This window comes from Plectropomus leopardus, chromosome 7 (assembly GCF_026936395.1).
Source record: "Plectropomus leopardus strain MGB_pleo_1.0 chromosome 7, ASM2693639v1, whole genome shotgun sequence".
Classification (NCBI taxonomy): domain Eukaryota; kingdom Metazoa; phylum Chordata; class Actinopteri; order Perciformes; family Serranidae; genus Plectropomus; species Plectropomus leopardus.
This window is the reverse complement of record NC_142182.1, coordinates 31,351,432-31,369,496: the sequence shown is the minus strand read 5'-3', so window position 1 is coordinate 31,369,496 and position 18,065 is coordinate 31,351,432. Positions and strand designations below refer to the sequence as shown.

Sequence of the window (18,065 nt, the reverse complement as noted above, 5' to 3'; positions counted from 1 at the left end):
GTGGCGTTAAAGGAGAGGAAAAATATAGAGATTGAGAGAGAAAGAAGATGCTTAATCTGCTCAGATGATGCAACCCAGAGGTTGTGCCAGGATTGTGTAATGAGGTCCTGAACCATTTAAACCGCGGGTAAAAAGTGCCATCTGCTCTAAGGTGTGTTCACGGTCAGGCTGTCGGCTTAGCTGCACGTGAGAGACAGACAACGACTAGCAACAGTGTATGCAGAGCAAATTTTTTGTTTTTAATTATTTACTTACTGTTTTGTCGATCATCATCCAAAAATCCTAAATACTTCCACTGTGATTCAGTGTTGTAAAACATAAAACATGAAAATGCCCAAAGGGGTAATTAGTTTAGTCACAGCATAAATCAGTGTTTTTCTTCATTGTTGCCTAAAAATGGTCAGCTCCTGTAGTTAGATGCTTCATGTTTTAATAACACATTAGCTTCAGGTCAAGTCAGTGAGCTGTTGTGATGTTATTACTGCATCCATCAGCTAAACTATATTGTTTGTCATTATAGTCACTTAATTCAGTAGCTTGTGTGGCAAATTCAATAATTGACAACATGCCAGATGTGAATATTTAACTATAATTGTCACTATTAAATGAATGAGTGACCAAACTGACATTACTTATTTGTATTTGAGTGGATAAAGTACTGATGTGGTAAATCACAAATCATATAGGAGGACTCTAATGTTATATTATAACATCAAACACTGAAACACTGACAGATGTTAATGAACATTTAGAGGCCATATGTAACAATGCTTGTGAATGTTTATGTCAAAGTATTCTGATCAGTTTTTGTTTATTGAAAAATGAGAGTTGGTGCAGCCTGTTTTGCCATTTTTCATATACTCTCAAGGGTAGTCCAAAGAGAATTATCAATGCATTTTGATGCATCAAAGTTTTTGATTTCTATACATGATTTTTTTTCACTGTGTGACTACTTACTTGCATCTTTTGAAACAGCATATTCATAATGATCCATAATTGAAACAAACAGATGAATGTACTTCCAGTATTGTTTATTAATACAATAGCATATTTATTATGACCCATCATTGAAATTAACAGAGGAATTTACTTCCATTATTGTTTATTAATACAGTAGTAAAAACAAATGGAAGCTAGCTTAGAAAATAAACACAACGCATGCAATTGTTAAGTTTCACCATCCAGTTGGTCCAGCCGTAAGGAAAGTATAGCCTAGTCTTGTTACAGTTGATCATAATGTTGAGAACTGGTTTTAAATTTAAAGTTATTGACTTTACTGCAAGACGGGCTTTCAAAAGAAGAAAGAAGAAAGAATCAATTTGCTCTCCCACCCCTTGAGTGGAAAGGTCATAAGTTTTCTAATTCAATAAACTGGGGCTCTAAAAATGACTATGTTAGTGACTCCTTGATGTGGGACATTTCAGAAAGTAGTGGTACTTTTCTCTGCTCTAAGAAAATCAAATTATAGTTAATATTCTCTGTGAAATCTGAAGCTGCAAACCTGCAGTCACAGTATTAGTGGTAAGTGGTGCTGCACTTAGTCATCAGTTCTCGTTTTAAATGTTTACTTTTCAAAAAGCTTTTATGATGCTGAATATATATTTAGCTCACCGTCTGTTAGCAGTCCAAGTTGGATTTGGTCAGATGAACATGCAAAGAAAACAAGTTTTTGAATTTTATTGTTTTTAAATCTGCGCCGTTTTCCTACCTTACTGCTCAGCTGCAGCTACCACATTAGTAATTTCTGGAATACACTTGTGTCATCACCTAAGCGACATTTGTTTATGTTATGGCTGCAGTGTAAAAAAAGGCTCCAATTGGAAGATCCCAAGCCCATACAATGAAGATGACCTTCCCATTGTGGCTATTGTGGTCTATATTTTGGAGAGGTTGCTTAGAGCGATCCTTCCTGCTTATCACTCATGGCCGTGCAGTTCAAAGGGTGAGATTAGCAGGTGCTGCTCACATATGCAGATTTTGGTGGAGACCACTGGTAAATACTTTTGAAACTCCATGCGCCTGTTTTAGCGCAGCTAGTTTTCACAACTAATGTGAACCATACTTGAGACTATCTTTTCAAGTGGATTCAGGCACGGATCAAATATTTTGCCCGGGTACAGCACACAGTGCTTGCACTCAGCAAATGAACTGGACTTTGTGAATTGTTGCTGTGCATTGTTCGGAGCAGAGTCCGTACCTGCTTTTGGAAAAAGCGAGCGTGCTACAATCTTGTTGACGTCATAATATGCAAACAAAAAACTACACATGCCCCCAGTGACATGACAGATGAAGCCGATAAGAGTCTGGAGCACATTTAAGGACACCACAATGTTAATAATAACATCAATGAATGAATTGATTCTGTGGTGGATTTAATTTGTCAAACAACAGAAGCGACTGTACCCAAAACTAGTTTAATCATTATGCAACCAGAAACCATGGATTACCACAACACTTTTAAAGCAGCAGCTTGCAATATAAGAAGAGGCAAAAAAAAGCTAGATTACAAAGCACAGGTTGAAGGAGTGTATTTTACCTTGTATGACTTCATGTGAAAGCGTATTATTCTGACATTTTCTGCAGCTCTTGTGCGATCCACAGTTCACTCATCATTTCATACTTGTATTTGGTCAGCAAGAATTATCGTTCTGCCTCAAGTGCTCACCATGTAGCATTAGATATGAGATGAATATTCAGAGGCTGCTAATGATACCGTTTTAAATGCTCCCTGTGAACTCAGCTCTGTCTGTGTGTTCTTTGATATGGGGCCAGGCGGAGGATGAAACACACTAATTGCTCAGAGAAGGTTTCTGCAGGAGAGGCTGCCGGCCTCGCCTCAGTCCTGCCAACACGTGATAATTTTTATAAATCCTTCATGGCAGTGTTTTGGACCGGATTTTCTAAGTGTGTATATGTGTGTGTGTGTGTTAGTTTTTTTCCTCTTAGCTCACTCTTTTATAGCAGGGCTCCCCTGAAATGCGCTCTGTGAGGAGAAGGCAATAATGATGTCCGTTGTGCTTTTAATGTAGAATGCTCCTCAGCTGAAAGCTGTGACACTAGAGTGCTATGGGCTGAACATGGATGAATTATTGACGGTATAGAATGAGAAAACAGAGGCATGATGGGAAACAGCCCACTGACCTGAATTGTCTGTTTGCTACTTCGTGCATCATCCTTGCAGATAATGTCTTGACTGTTAAGTTGCTGCTCGTGTCTCTCATAGCGTTTGGGCAAACAACCAGAAGCAAGAGAAATATTTCTTTTTTACACAAATTTCACATTTTACCACATCCTCACCACATTGTTTAGCTTGCTCTGATAGATAACAGCATGCAGTTGATCATAAAATCCTTGGACGTTTTTCAAATTAAATGTTTGCTCCTCCAGCTGGCTCAGAGTAGATTTGGTGACAGCCGCACAGAGACACTTAGAGGAATAGTTCTGTGACACTGCCAGGGATATGCTCACTTTTTATGACAGAAATAATCAAGAGGAGCGTAACAAACAACTAAATACAACATCCATTTTTGATGTTTGTCATGATTATAAACATTTGTAGGCAAGTATACAGTACACAGTATACAGTCATAATGGTATGTATACCCACACACATGCACAAACTGACAAAAAATCCTTCTAATCTCACGTCACAAGACCGTCATGGACAAGCTGCACAGGAGAGATCCAAATCCTGGATCACGACCTTCCCTGAATCTCGTCCAGCTCCCCCTCAGATGAGCCTGAGTGGGTGTTTGTGAGAGCACATGCAGGGATTGTCGTCAAGGCCCGTGTCATGTTGATGCAGAGAAAATTCAGAGGTGTTTTTTTTCCCTCGTCACCTCACATTGAGCGTCCACTCCCTGGGCCTTTTGATCTGTTTCTTTTTTATTCTTTTATCCTCCTCCCGCATCCCTCCTCCCTGTGCAGAATTCACAGACACACAGACTGCCATACCAACTGGCACACAGATGTACACAAACAGTCCATGCACACACACAGGATTAACTTTCTCCTGATAAACCAGTTTAAGCCAGTGCACAGTGAGATTAAACACAGGATTTCACATTAGATGAACCCTTTATATATTTATATAGACTTACACAATGCACTGTCTCCAGAATATACTGTTTTGACTGGGACAGAGTTCACAGAGTCTGTCTACATCACAAAAATAAAGCTAAAGCTTTGGAACCGGGCAGTGATTGTCAGATAACCATTATTATATCCTTAATATCCACAGAGGCTGAGAGAGATTTTTTTTTTCCATCTCTGAAATTTCCATGGAAGCAATTTCACACAACACCAACTCCGTCCAATTTGTGGGTCTATTTTAATATTTGAGAGTCCTTTGGGATCAGTGAGCCTCACCCCTTCATGGCCATTAGCTTGCTCTGCTCTGATGTATCATCTCAGACATGTCAAGCTTTGCTGATATCTATTGGGATTGTCAAAACCAGCTAGCGTTGAGTAAATGTAGCTTTTTATTTATTATTTTTTTAATTTATTATTTATTTATGATTATACATATACACAGCTGCCTTTGTCTATGCGCTGATAGTGTTGGGACAGTTACTTTTAAAACGTATTCCACTACAGATTACTGACCACATGCCCTAAAATAAAATTTGTAACATTTTCCATTAGATTACTTAATTGGAATACTTAAGAATGCTCTCGCTGAGGTCATTTGCATATTTCCATGCCAAATACACATGACGCTGTCCTTGCTGTGCATCTCTTCTGCCATCATCATGTGTTATGTGCACTGCACATTCTTTTTTTAAAAATGCATGCCTCATATGAATTTTACACAGTGTCCTAACAGCAAGCAAGCGCCACTCTTTGCCCCCACTGAATCCATTAATTATGCACTTCTGTTACGGCATGTAAACAAACTATGTAGGCTACCTATCAGCTGTGCACTCGGCTGGAGGTATAATAAATGAAAAGATGGGCTAGTACCGTCCATCTTTCTGTTTTTACTTTTGAAACAGAAAACACAGGTTTTAAATTGGAATATTTACTGGAGATGACAGTATAGCCAACAGCAATTTTTATTTTAGATGGTCATTTACCAGAAACTTTCCAGTCCCTGGTGATCTCCTTGCAGCCAGCTGCCCACTTATTTAGGTTTTTGTAGTAAAATGAGGATGTTTTTTCAGGTCTATGAATGCAGAACAGGCGAAGCTTTTCATTTTTTTCCCCCCTTAGCAGCAGTCTGTGAGTCACAGGGTGGCTAAGTGATCTGTCAGTCCATTCAGAGCTGATCTGATCAGATCGATGGATGGGAGGAGCAGCTGCTGCGAGTGAATGCAAACTTTTACACCCAGCAGAATGAACAGTTAAGGTTAACTTTTGATGCGCCTGACTTTCTGCTGCTTCGTTTGTGCTCAGAGTGCGTTCTGCGCTCCGAGACTTTGGTGCAAACAATACCCAAACGGTATATATATTTCAGCGTGACTTTTGAATGGTCCAAAAAAAAATAAAAATTCTGTTCATGGGGACAGATGTTTTAATCATGGCAGGCCACCACAAATAAATGACTGTGTGGGAAACCCTGTTTCAACTTCATTAATCAGCTGTTCTTCATCCATTGCGGAACTTTCAAAGTGAGCAACAGTAACAGATAGAGACAGCATGTCTAGGAAAAGTTTAACTCAAAGTAGCAGCACTGTGTTGCCCATAGCCACTTGGAAGCTTCCAACAGAAAACAATGAAATCAAACTGATGCTTGCTTGTGTTGCATTCACATGGACACATGTTGGAGCAAATGAAACAAAACAAATAAAGGAATCCCAACAAATCATTTTTTAAAGACTAGCTGTACTCAGAATACCTCAGATTTAACATCTAACTGTAAGGGAATACATTTACTCTTTTTTAAATTATTTGTATTTTGTTGCTCCCCAGCCCTGTGTGTCAACCAACTTAATGGAGAGAGAGAGAGAGAGAGAGAGAGAGAGGGAGAGAGAGGGAGTGGGTAGGTAGGGTACTCTGCTGGCCAATCTGCAGAGACTATGAAATCATGGCACTTTAGGCATTTTGGCCTCTTGAGTAGAAGCTCATGGCTTGCTCTGATTTACCAGCCACTCATAAAGCATGTTGTTGCTGGTGAGGGAAACAAACCCTCTTGCTCAGTGGACCATAAAATCCCTGGTTTCTGAAATGTCATTGCAGATTTCGTACAGATGTAATTGGCACAATACGAGTCTTTAATAACAGCTTGACAACCTGCAGCTCTGTATTGATTTGAGATATTGGATTTAATAAAACAGACTGAAATCTCAAAAGTTACCAAGGGGAACTGAGTGCTTGTATACACTGTAAAAAATAATTAAAGCACAGGGAAATCAAGCTTTGTTGTTTGCCTGAGGACAAAATAACTTTCTAACGTGGACAAATAGATTCATTTAAAGTTAACTTTTATCATATTTTGTGCTGAGTTATCATACTCTTATGTTCAAAAGACTTTTATTTCAAACTATATTTTCTAATTCTGTCTCCGGAGGAGAGTGAAATCCAGCTGCAAGCAGAATTTACTTTCAGTGAACATCAAGATTTACACAGTTTTCACTTTCTCAATAATTCATTGTGTAACTTTTAGCCGGAGTTCACAACTTCCATTCATTTCATATCTGTGAGGCTGCACAGGAAATAAACAGCATGATCAGTGGTTCCCCTGAGCCCTCAAGCTCACGTCTTTAACAGCTCCCTTCTCACCAAGCAGCACTGGGGAATCCCACTGGGATCAGTGTCATGAGAGTGAGTTATTGCGCAGCTTGCAGCGTGGACCCTCAGGATGCTAAGAGTGAATTATCAATGCAGCTGAACGTTTTCAGGAAGGTCATTGAGAGAATTCCTCACTGGGGGTGAAAGTAAGTCACGCTGTCAATTGAAAGCGAGCGCCTTCATTTCATGAATAAACGCCAGAGGCTTCAGAGGTGGAGCTGCTGCCTGCTGTGAAGGTCAGCCACAATGACCTGCTTCAATCGCTGGACATTCATTATCATTATTAGCCTAAGAGTTTGTCTTTACAACTTATCATTACAATATTGAAGCACTGATTCAATAATCCGTCATCCCCACTGTCACCATGTTGCTCTTTTATCACTGAAATAACCTTGAAAAAGACCTTAGCTGGTATCAATAAAATGCTAATAAGAAAGTTATGTAACAGCACACATGGATGCTGTTATTACATGTATCTTGGTTAAATTGGTTGCAGCTCAAGCAGGCGTATGTGTGTAAGCATTGTGGTGCACCATCATGCGGCTTGTCTTGAGGTATCGAGCTGTGTAATGATGGAGGGGGAGTGCTGATGGTTTTAATGCACTCCTCTCTAAAGGGCAGACATTATTATCATCACTGTAGCCCATAAAAGGATGGACCAGTTGATGACTGAAGTGATTTCTCTCTCCCTCCCTTTTTTCCACACATGCCCTTGTTATCAGTTCAAGCTCTGGTGTAATAGGTTTTCTTTTGTTTTTTTTTTTTTTAAGTGACTTTTTTTCTGCTATAGGGATAGGGATGATGAAATTAAACTGAGCATGTTTATACCTGAAAATAAGAGCATCTTGGGTGATCCGATCACAAGTCGACCACCACAAATTTGAGAGTAAATTACAACCCAGACGGATTGAGATCTGATTACTTAAACCACTCGTCAAGTTGGTCTGAGACACATTTGACCACATATCTTTTGTAATGTAGCTCTGAGGGGTGGTCTCTGTGGCGGCGCCCCGGCGGTGCTGGACCATGACCTCTCTCAGTGAGGTTGGCCCCCAAAGGTAGCTTCTCCCTCGCCTCAGGTCTCAGTGCCTAGCCGTGTCTCTCTAGCCATGTCTCTTTAGTAACAGCTGGTGTGTGTTGGTGTATGTGTGCATGTGTGTGGGTGGTAAGGGTGGATGTTCGGGTGCCTTCGCGAATATGTGTGGGAATATCTACATGAATGTGTGTGTGTTGTTGCGTACGTATATGTGGGGGTGGGAGGGTCAGGCTGTCTGTATTTTTCTTGATTTTCATTGATGTTTTTCATTTCTGTTATTGTTTTTAATCTCTGTTAGGCACTTTGTGTTACTCTTTGTATGAAAAGCGCCATACAAATAAAGATTTGATTTGATAAACACTTATGCATCCTGATGTGTCCCGACAAGGACTACATCATTAATGCAGGATGTGGTGGTTGTGACAGCTAACACTCCATGAGGTGGTCATTTTACGAAAAGTAGGACAATGGTGTCTGACCGCCCATTATTTTGCCCTATGGTAGGAGATGTTGAATTCTGCTAACAGTGTCATCTCCAGCTGTACCGTCATGTTAGCGAGCAGCTAGTGAGAGTGTGGACGTATTAACTGTGTGCGGGGTTCTTTGACCTTTTAGCACAAGAGACGCAAGTTGTCATCTGGAGACATGTAATGGACACAGGTGTAAACAGCGATGTATCTTTGGATTTCAAAACCCATGTTAATATTAGGTCTAAACAGGCTCATAGTTATAATACAGAGCATAAAACTGAAATGCTGCACAAAGAGTTTATAGCTAATGCTAATATCCAGCTCCTGTCCCGAGTCGAACTTTTACATTACAATGTAATCAAAATATAAAGCTTTCCGTATCATAAATCTTATTGGCATTAGCTTACTGGCATCAGCAGCTTCACTCAAGGGACACTTCAGTGATTTAGTGTTTCACTTCCATAAAGCTGGCAGACTCACAAGAGCTAGATTTTACGAATTTTAAGAATTGTCAAAACTAATTCAGTTGACACTGAACTGATATGTCTTGGCCTTTAGTCCCTTGTATGGGTCAAGCTCCAAAAACACCTGCATTTTTCATAATACAACCCAGTATGGTCTTCAGTGAAAGTCTTCCTGTCTGGTAGATACAGACATCTTTCAGACTCCAAGGCCTCAGTTTGTCTGGGTTTTTCTTGTAACTGTGTTGTCAGAGATAAACCCTGAGGACATCACAGGGGTTGTTTTCTCAGACTTTATAAAGCTCCCCTCAGAGCTACAGAGCTGCATTATAAAAGTGTATCCTTAAGCTGGGTAGTACTTCAAATGAACTTGTGGAGTGGAGTGACCCTTTTATGCTTCCTTCTCACTGGCTCATTCATCAGAGCCTTGATAAGACATAGCAAAATGGTTAAATGGAAAAAGTGGTGAGCTGAACATGTTGTGAATGCAAGGACACTGCCTTCTAATATGGTTGGGTTTATATAAATGTTGCTGCTGATTGGGTAACATCTGTGACACATCCCCCAGACAAGAGAAGTACCTTAAGGCCCATTGCACACACCATTCTGAGGGAACATTGTATGTGTGTGTTTGGCCTTCAGCTGACTAGAAATGTCCAGTTATACTCAAGCAGATGTAAAGTGTAGCCTGATAACTCCTCCTGAATACTCTGTTGATACCCTTCATGGTATGATGCCATTTACTGCTGTAGGTCGCAGCACCACCCCACTTCTTAAGTAATACGTTTTTATTATATTCCTGACTGGTAAGATTAAATGTCATGTATGTGTCAAAGGCTAATCCATGCCTTAAAGAGATAGTTCACCCAAAAATGAAAATTCAGTCATTATCTGCTTACCCTTATGCCAATGAAGAGTTTAATAGTCCACAAAACACTGACAGAGTTTCACAGGGAAAAGGCGTTGCACTCATCTCCCAAACAGTTTAAGCAAAGGATGACCAGGATTCAAATGTTAAAAATATACATAATTAAACCACAAAATGTCTCATCTGCAGTAATACAACTGTCCTGTAGCCCTGACGTGCCAAGTTGCTTTGAAAAACATCACTGGCACAATGTTTTCAGCCTTGTTGTAGCCTCCTAGTGTGGAAGGGTCGTTCATCTATGCGCACTCGCTCGAGACCAACAAGAGCTCACTGTATCTGCACGCCAGTCTTTACAAGCTACCCGAAGCCTTCCTCACACACAGAGAGAGACTTTTAGAGTTGGTAGAAAGCAACAAGTCCCTTTTGTTGGATTTAAACTGCTTCAATTGTTTGGGGGATGAGTGCAACGCCTTTTTCCTGTAAAACTCTGACTTTTCGTTTTCAGGTGAATTATCGTTTTAACTCAAGTGTCTCTAACTTAAATCAATATTTACTAATGTAAGCAAGCATGCATGATATAAATATATAAATATGCAAAAATGTATACATTGCAGATAATTCAGGTGAAGACATTTTTTATTTTCCTCTTATTTCCTTCTATATTTTCAAAAATTGTTTAAAGTGACTATTGAAATGACCTCCACTCTTCCCCTGTCCCTCTCATCCTCAGGCATGCACACCAGCATCAGCGAGATCCTGAAGGAGAAAAGCCTGAAGCCGTCTCGCCGCAGCCTGCCCTGCCTGGCCCAGAGTCAGACTCATCCAATCAACCTCAACCACTTCCTGTCTGTGCCTCTGAGCCCAGAGCCCAAACCAGAGGTTGAGGGTCTGACTCAGAGCATCAGCACCTCCTGCAGCCTCCTGCCCCCACAGACAGGTCAGTCCGCTCAGAAGTACTCTGAAAGTCATGTTGTGTGAATTTCTTTTAGTTCACACGACATGACTTTAACTAACGTCTTCATAAACCCATCAGTGGATGAGGTGCTTCAGTCATGAGAGAGTGGCTACATCAGTTCATCACTATGTTTTGGTTTTAAACTTTACCTTGGATGTATCTGCACTGTTAGTCAAAGTAACAAATTTGGTAAAAAAAAAAAAAAAAAAGTCATTTTAATTTGGGAATAAAATAATTTAATATAATTGTACAAAACATAGTTGTTGGTAATTGTTTTGGTACAGCATGGTAGCTCAGTTGAAGCTCAGAGAAAGAGAAAACAAACAGGCAACAGACACCATAAATCAGAACAACAGCACACACACAAAGGAAAAACATGAATGTGAAAATATGTACAGTGAAAAATATATAATATGTACAATTTTGCTCAGTTCCCTAGCATATCAAGTCGCCAAGCAGGGAGAAAATACAATGATTGATTTGCCATTGAAATTCTGTGTCAAAGAAGTTTTTTATTTGATGTTATGCTGGTTAGCAGTGTTGCCATATCTCATATACCTTTATTTTATTTTGTTTTATTTCATTTTATTTTATTATAATTTATTTTACTTTATTTTTGAAATGTTTAATTTTATAAATAAAAGTTTTTTGCAGTTTTCTATATTTCCTGGCAGAGCTAAATGCTAAATAGCACTGAATTTGATATGAACTAGCTTCTTCTTTTTCATGATGTGTTTAAGTCCTGGGTCTTCAACAGGGGGTCCTCACAGTTACTGCCAGGGTGGCACAGTTAATTTTTTTAATGTGTTTTTTTTCCCTTTACAAAAGTTAAAATGTGTTTGAAAATACACATTGACATAAATCCAACAAATATTTCCCTCTGGGAAAAAAGAAAAATGCCCTCTTTCACCTGCCTAAAAAGCAAATGCAGGTCAAGATGGAAGGTGATATGACCCTCTGCCTGACAACCTCCATCTTCCAAGTTTAATATATAGTTATAGTTAATATAAGTAGTTAATATATATACAGTTTTACACAATATATACAGTAGGGGGTCCCTGCCTCTCTTTTGGCGAAGGGGTCCTTGGCCAAATTGAAGACCCTTGACTTGGTTATTTTTCTAGTGTATTTAGATTCCTACAGGGAAGCCTTTCACAGCAAATCCACATCATGTCTGCGATGCAAACTATTACTGTTGTTCTGTCAAGTTATTTCTTTCTATCATATGTATTGTTGCAGGTGACTGCCATTTTTGTCTGTATTTGTGTAAGATCATTCTCTCCATACTCTGCACTGGCTGCATTATATGTTAAGCTCAACAGCACTTGGTTGCTGCACAGATTTGTTGGTGACATTTAAGGTGCGTTCAGGATATTGATTGTGCAGATTGTGTTCATGCAGCAGCAGATGTGTCTGTTGCACTTTCAGATGCAATGAGATAAAAAAAAAGCTGATGAAACTGGTAAAAATGCAAATACATGCTGGGAGAAGGAAAATTATTCAGTCTTATTAACATCTGAGGGAATATTTCAGACGCTATTGACAGCGAGGGCCCTGTTACAGCACAAAGACTAGCTGAATGCAACACTTCAACATGAGGGTATTTCATGACCTTGAGACGCCCTTTGCTTGACCCTTTGGTATTTTGCTGCTGAGTGCAGTGTGCAAAAGTGGGAGCAGAGGTGCAGTTTCATGCAGATGAGGCAGCACAAGGTTAGGTGTTGCTATTTTGGTGACAAGCAACTCTTTGTCGTTGTGCTGAAAATAGACATCTGAGGGGGAAAAAAAAGGTCTGTTTCCTGTTGGCCTGAGGAGGGTGCAGACAGACGGAGAGAGTGAAGACAAACCAATCTGTGTATGCGGGCAGATGTGTTTGAGAGATTTAAGCTGGATGCAATGCTGCTGGAGAGTTAACTCAACATGTGACACATGTTTAATTTTCTTGTTATTCTACTAGTTTTACTACAACCTACAATTATGTTTTCAATTATTTAACGTGGCACCTTAAAGGGACTGTGCAACACAAAATCAAAAATACATATTTCGCCTCTTACCTGTAGTGCTATTTATCAATCTAGATTTTTTGGTGTGAGTTGATGAGTGTTGGAGATATCAGCCCTAGAGATGTCTGTCTTCTCTTTAGTATAATCTAACTAAATGGCACTCGGCTTGTCTTGCTTAAAGGGCTAAAAAATTACATTTGAAAAAGCTCAGAAGGGATGTCTCTCTTCAGAAATCATGACCCGGTTACTCAAGGTAATCCACTGACCTTGTTGTGAGCAGTTTTACATCTGAACTATTTTCTTTCTACTGAACTACACCTATTAACCGTATCACTGCGCTGAACGAAGCAAGCATCTTCTGCGGGCTCACCTAGCAACATTGAGCTAACTAATGTTGCAGCTCAGCTGAGGAAGACGCCATTACGGTCCACATTTTGTTCTGTCACGAGAATGAGCCTCTCGTCCATGAGTAGATGCAGGCTTCCATCTGCATAGTGATTCGGTTGTCTGGTGCACTTGCGCAGAAAAAATAGGCACTTTGACCACTACAAGCCAAGTGCAATCTAGCTCCATTATGTCTGTCCCATATCGCCAACACTCCACAACTCACATCAAAACAGTCTAGACAGTACAGGTGCAGCTAAGAGTAAAAAAAGTGTTTCTGATCTTTGAATGAACTATCCCTTTAAACTTGAACGCTTCACTAGATTCACATTGCACAACTCCTTGCTGTGTAGAAACGCAGCATGATCCAGCAGCGTAAATTCGAACTGCTTTTGTATTCTTTGCAGCACCCCATGTTGCCTACAGATCTGAGTCATTTTTCAGCATAGATGATGCTAATCACCAAATACAAATTGATTGGCTATACTGGCTTTCATTGTGAAGGAAATTCACACTGATGTCTGAAAACAGGACATATCTTTGCAATCAGTTCCCCCAAACTTTCCAGACCTCACCAATGCACTTTTGATATTAGCTGCACAAACTGGATTGGTTCAAGTCATTCTTTTCATGTTTTGGATTGTTGGTTTATAGATTTATTCTTCCACTTTATTATAAGGAAATCAACAGAAAGCAGATGGCAACCTCTCCTTGTTCTGCAGAGATGTAGTGATTCCAAAGATTATTACTCTGCTTAGTTGTGAAAATAGACAAAAGATTGGACAGTTTTCTCTCAATCTCAGCCTTGATAAGTGAAGATGCTGATTGAAATACAGAGAGAAGAAATGGTTACAGTCAGTGATTTTGCCTTAAAACTAAACTCCTTCTGTCCAAGGCCTGTTAATGTGTTAACACCGACTAAAACACATTATTGTCTAGAGACTCTAATTTAACTTCAGTTGCTTAATGAAGCTGTTAAGTCTTGGCGCTTCCGTAATTTAAATGAAGCGCTAAGAAAAAAGAGCAAATGAACCGCAGCAACTTCCTTTCTTTGTCCTCTACAAAACTCCATTCCACATATCTTTGCAGTAATAGAAAAACGTTAGTCATTGAGTTTGTTGGAATTATGTCGATTTCAGCACCGCAGTATAAAGACAGTCTGATTGTAGTCACACTGAGCTGATCTGGTGGTGATGTCGACACATCTGACTGGAGAAATGAACCAAGCTGTCACACACATATCATGCTGTGCTGTGAAATAATACATCTCTCTGTAGCTATAGGGTGTGAACTATGTCCATGTCATTCCATTACAGTGCATGTATTATGAAATTAGACAGACAGATGGATTGCTGTACCAACTAAATCTACTTCCTTCCTCATAGTTTATTCACAGAGTCAATAAAAAATATAAGTACAAACACGAGTTCAAGTAAAATTAGACTTGTGAAATGGGACACCCTGAAAAGCTATTCAGAGTGTGTAAATAGGGGCCAAGACATTATAAAACATATAAATTTACAAATATCAATTTTATCCAGCAATTTGACTCTAATCTAAAACTTCAAAAGCATTCAAAATTACTCTAAGATCCTAAAAATACAGTAACAGTAATACAATACATGAAGAAAAATGGCACATGGAGAATAGCCGTATTAATTACTTGGAGTATGCATTTCATATTGAATCGTCATTTAAAAACAAAAAACAAAAAATTAGTGCATACCAAAAAGCCCTCAAATAAATAAAAGAGTTATCACTCGTCAGTTACACGTACTTTCTCTTATTTGTGGCAAAGTAAGGCAATCGGATCAGTTTTCAAAACACTAAGCTTCCAAAAGAGGATTTCTTGGTGCAGTCAGGATTGTTTGTCGAGCCTCACAGTGTGGGTTTAACAAGACCTTAATTTGTTTGTGCACATCAGTGGGATGTGTAAAGATTCAGGAAGGAAGGAAGCACGATTGGCTGTCTTTCAACATCGGTGGATCTGTTAAATTGCATCAAGGTGTTGCTCTCAAGCTGGCGCCCACATTCAAATAACTTGGAATTAGCTCAGATCTAATTTCATTTTCATTTTGGCAGTTGGATTAAGGAAAATATTGACTCGAACAACAACAAAAGACTTTATGCAGATAGGATACTTCATGTAGTGTGTCACCAGTTTAATAAGCATCTCATTGATCGTGCTGTGTCTGTGTGCAGCAGAGGATGCAAAGGATCAGTACGTGGAGGAGTCAGAGGTGACTACGTGTCAAACCAGAGCAGACGAGTCATTTCTGCTGCAAAAGCCTGTCACCCGTGCTAGACTAGAGGCCCGCACAGACTCGCTTCAGGTACAAAGTTTCCACAAAGCAATGCCATGAATGTTCACAATGTCACACTGTAGTGATTTGACACTGACCCACTGAGAAGCTTCAAGTATTATTAGCCCAGTGATTAGCATTGCTGCATTTGAAATTCATATATCAAACTTTGTCACCACAGGGAAAGAATCCAGCTCATTCCTCTGGGCTGTTTTTCCGAGATGGGAAAAAGCGTATCGACTACATCCTGGTTTACAAGAAGTCCAGTCCACAGGTGGAAAAGAGGTGCACCTTTGAGAAGAACTTGCGCGCTGAGGGTCTGATGCTGGAGAAGGAGGTAAAAATTATTTGTTTAAAAATACTTTTATTTACTTTATTTCTCAGCTCGGCTCTCACACTCCTGTATTTCTCTTTGATCTGAAAGCCCTCCTTGACGAACAACGACATCATGTTTGTGAAGGTCCATGCTCCCTGGGATACGCTTTGCAAATATGCAGAGCAGATGAACATTCGAATGCCTTTCAGGTAACTGTGGTTAGAAGTAAAACATTTAGCCTTAAAGGGGACCTATTTTGCTTTTCCCTACTTTTTGTCTTATATATAGTGTTGCAATTGAGGCTGTTTATGTTAACCCTTTTCAAACCTGGAGTGATGTCACTTTTCTTGTGCTGCTTTCCGCCCCCTTTCACAAGTATTTAAACCTTTGAACTCATTTGAGCACATTTGTGGGGGGAAAAAAGGCAGTGAGCAACTTGGTGAGAAATGTTCCATGAATTGCAAGAAATTATTAGATTCAGAAAACTATTTTTAAAAAGTTTAAAAAGCAAAATGGAGAAAATGTTTAGGGAAAAAAGCTTAGGAAAGCTTAGGAAAAAAAAAAGCTATGGAAAAACTGTATTTGTAATTTGTAACATATTAAAAAAGTTATCCCAGAATAATGATAATTTTTAAAGCACCTTTTCTAGATCATTTCCTTTTTTTAAAAACACATTTTATTTGGGGTTTTTTTTGTGCTAATTTTCAAGTAATTTTCTTGTACTTTTTTACTTGTTTGTTGCCATTTATTGGGTCATTACCTCTTTTGTTGCCCATTGCCTTCGGCTCATGTCCTGAAAGAAATCCTGCAACTTTTCTCAGGTTTCAAAGGGTTAAAGGTGGACAAATTCTGGAATAGTGAGGTAAATGTATGTAAAAAATAATCCTTGTGAGCATAAAATCTTAGGTTTCAGACCGTTTCTGACACTGTGTTTTTTCTACTGTGGCTACAGTATGATTATTTAATTTTAATTTTTCACCGATTTCCTGCTGGAACATGTCCAGTTGTGTTCAGGAGCTTATATTGTTGATTTCTGACAAGAGAAAGTGCCATTATTCTCTGTTACATGCATTCACCGGCTGCAACTACACTGATACATGGAGCTACATGCTAACATGAAGGAACTCTGTAATCTTAGTTGTATTTCTCTGTCCTGAGATCAGATCAGACCAGACTCCTGCTGGAACATGTCCAGTTGGGTTCAGAGCCTTTTAAAGGTGATTTTTCATGGTAGACAGTGTCACTATTCTCCATTTCAGTCTTTTCCTGGCTTCAAGTACACTGCTATATGTAGCTACATGCCAATGTCAGGGAAACGTGTAGTCTTGGTTGCTAATGTTGATAATTTTTCACTGATTTCAGATGAGATTTCTGCAGGAGCATGTCGGGTTGTGTTTAGAAGCTTTTATTTGTGATTTTTTTTTCCCTGTGTATGTGACGCTGTTTTTCTGTCTTATTTTCCAGTTGCAATAATGGTGCAGAGACACAGAGATAAGGAAGAATGGGAAACACTGACCAATCACAGCAGACTGGGCTTTTTCAGGAGAAGGGACTTAAGAAATGGGCACTAAGTGGAGCATTTCAGACAGGCGGTTGACAGAGGTTGAATGCAGGTGTACTAGCACAGACAGTATAAGGAAAATAGAGGTTTTTTTTTAACATTTAATCATATAAATATGTTCTAGTAGAAACCTTAAATACAAGTAATAGGTCCCCTTTAAGGCAACTTTTCACTGGCTGGCAACTTAAATCAGTCTCTCTTATTTGTTTTTCTCTTTTATTCTTGAAGGAAAAAGTGTTACTTTACGGACTTGAAGAGCAAAACCTTGGGCAGGTAAGTAGATTTAAGGTATAGGATTATTTTTTCCCCTTTTGCTCTCTGAGGGGAAGAAGGTGCTTTCTTCACTGATTCTAATGAAATTTGTGAGCGGCACAGCTGCGAGGCATTAGCAGTAATGTGAGCTTTGAATGGTGTTTTAACTCCGAAGTCACCCTTGGTGAGGAACGTGTGAATCAAAGCATCATTTTCCTTTTTAACCCAACCACTGAGTGAGTATTAATTCATCCAGGATTAATCAACCCTTTATTTATAATGCCTAGTGTTAGATTTTTAAATTGGAAACTCATCCCCTGTGAGCAGCGCTGATAAGTAGCTGAAATGGCCTGGAGGTCGTTTAAAAATCGGTGCATGTCAGTGCAATTGACTGTTGCACTGATATGTTTGTTTAAATTAATGTGATTGGTTAAACTCAGAAAGCACAGCGTCCTGCACATCAAGCACATTATTAAGGTTATAATGGTCGACGGTGCTTTTCGACAAAATACTTGCAAATACACAGAGCTGCACAGGCTGATTAGCATACTATTTTTAGAGAGATGCACTCGCACTTTGATGTGATGTTCAAGCGTTGTCCAGGCTCTGCACAGGACTCCAAATTTCCATCTCACTCAAATGCAGATAGAAACAGTCCAACAACAAATCACTGAAATAAGATTATAGCAACATCTTTTGTGTTGAAGACCTTTTGTCAACATACTGT

At 39.3% G+C, this 18,065-nt stretch overlaps 1 protein-coding gene across 4 annotated transcripts in view; it reads left to right on the top strand.

Annotated features, from left to right (window-relative positions):
• The window catches only part of ano3 (anoctamin 3), a 56,446-nt gene that overhangs the window by 12,190 nt on the left and 26,191 nt on the right, over positions 1–18,065 (top strand). For 3 of the 4 annotated variants that reach the window (XM_088080490.1, XM_042495387.2, XM_042495390.2), the window contains exons 2-6: positions 10,295–10,501; positions 15,109–15,239; positions 15,391–15,546; positions 15,634–15,734; positions 17,315–17,359. In XM_088080490.1, coding sequence (XP_087936616.1) covers positions 10,295–10,501; positions 15,109–15,239; positions 15,391–15,546; positions 15,634–15,734; positions 17,315–17,359 — 640 coding nt within the window. The remainder of the gene's footprint in view (positions 1–10,294; positions 10,502–15,108; positions 15,240–15,390; positions 15,547–15,633; positions 15,735–17,314; positions 17,360–18,065) is intronic. The other variant, XM_042495388.2, reaches the window with a different exon arrangement.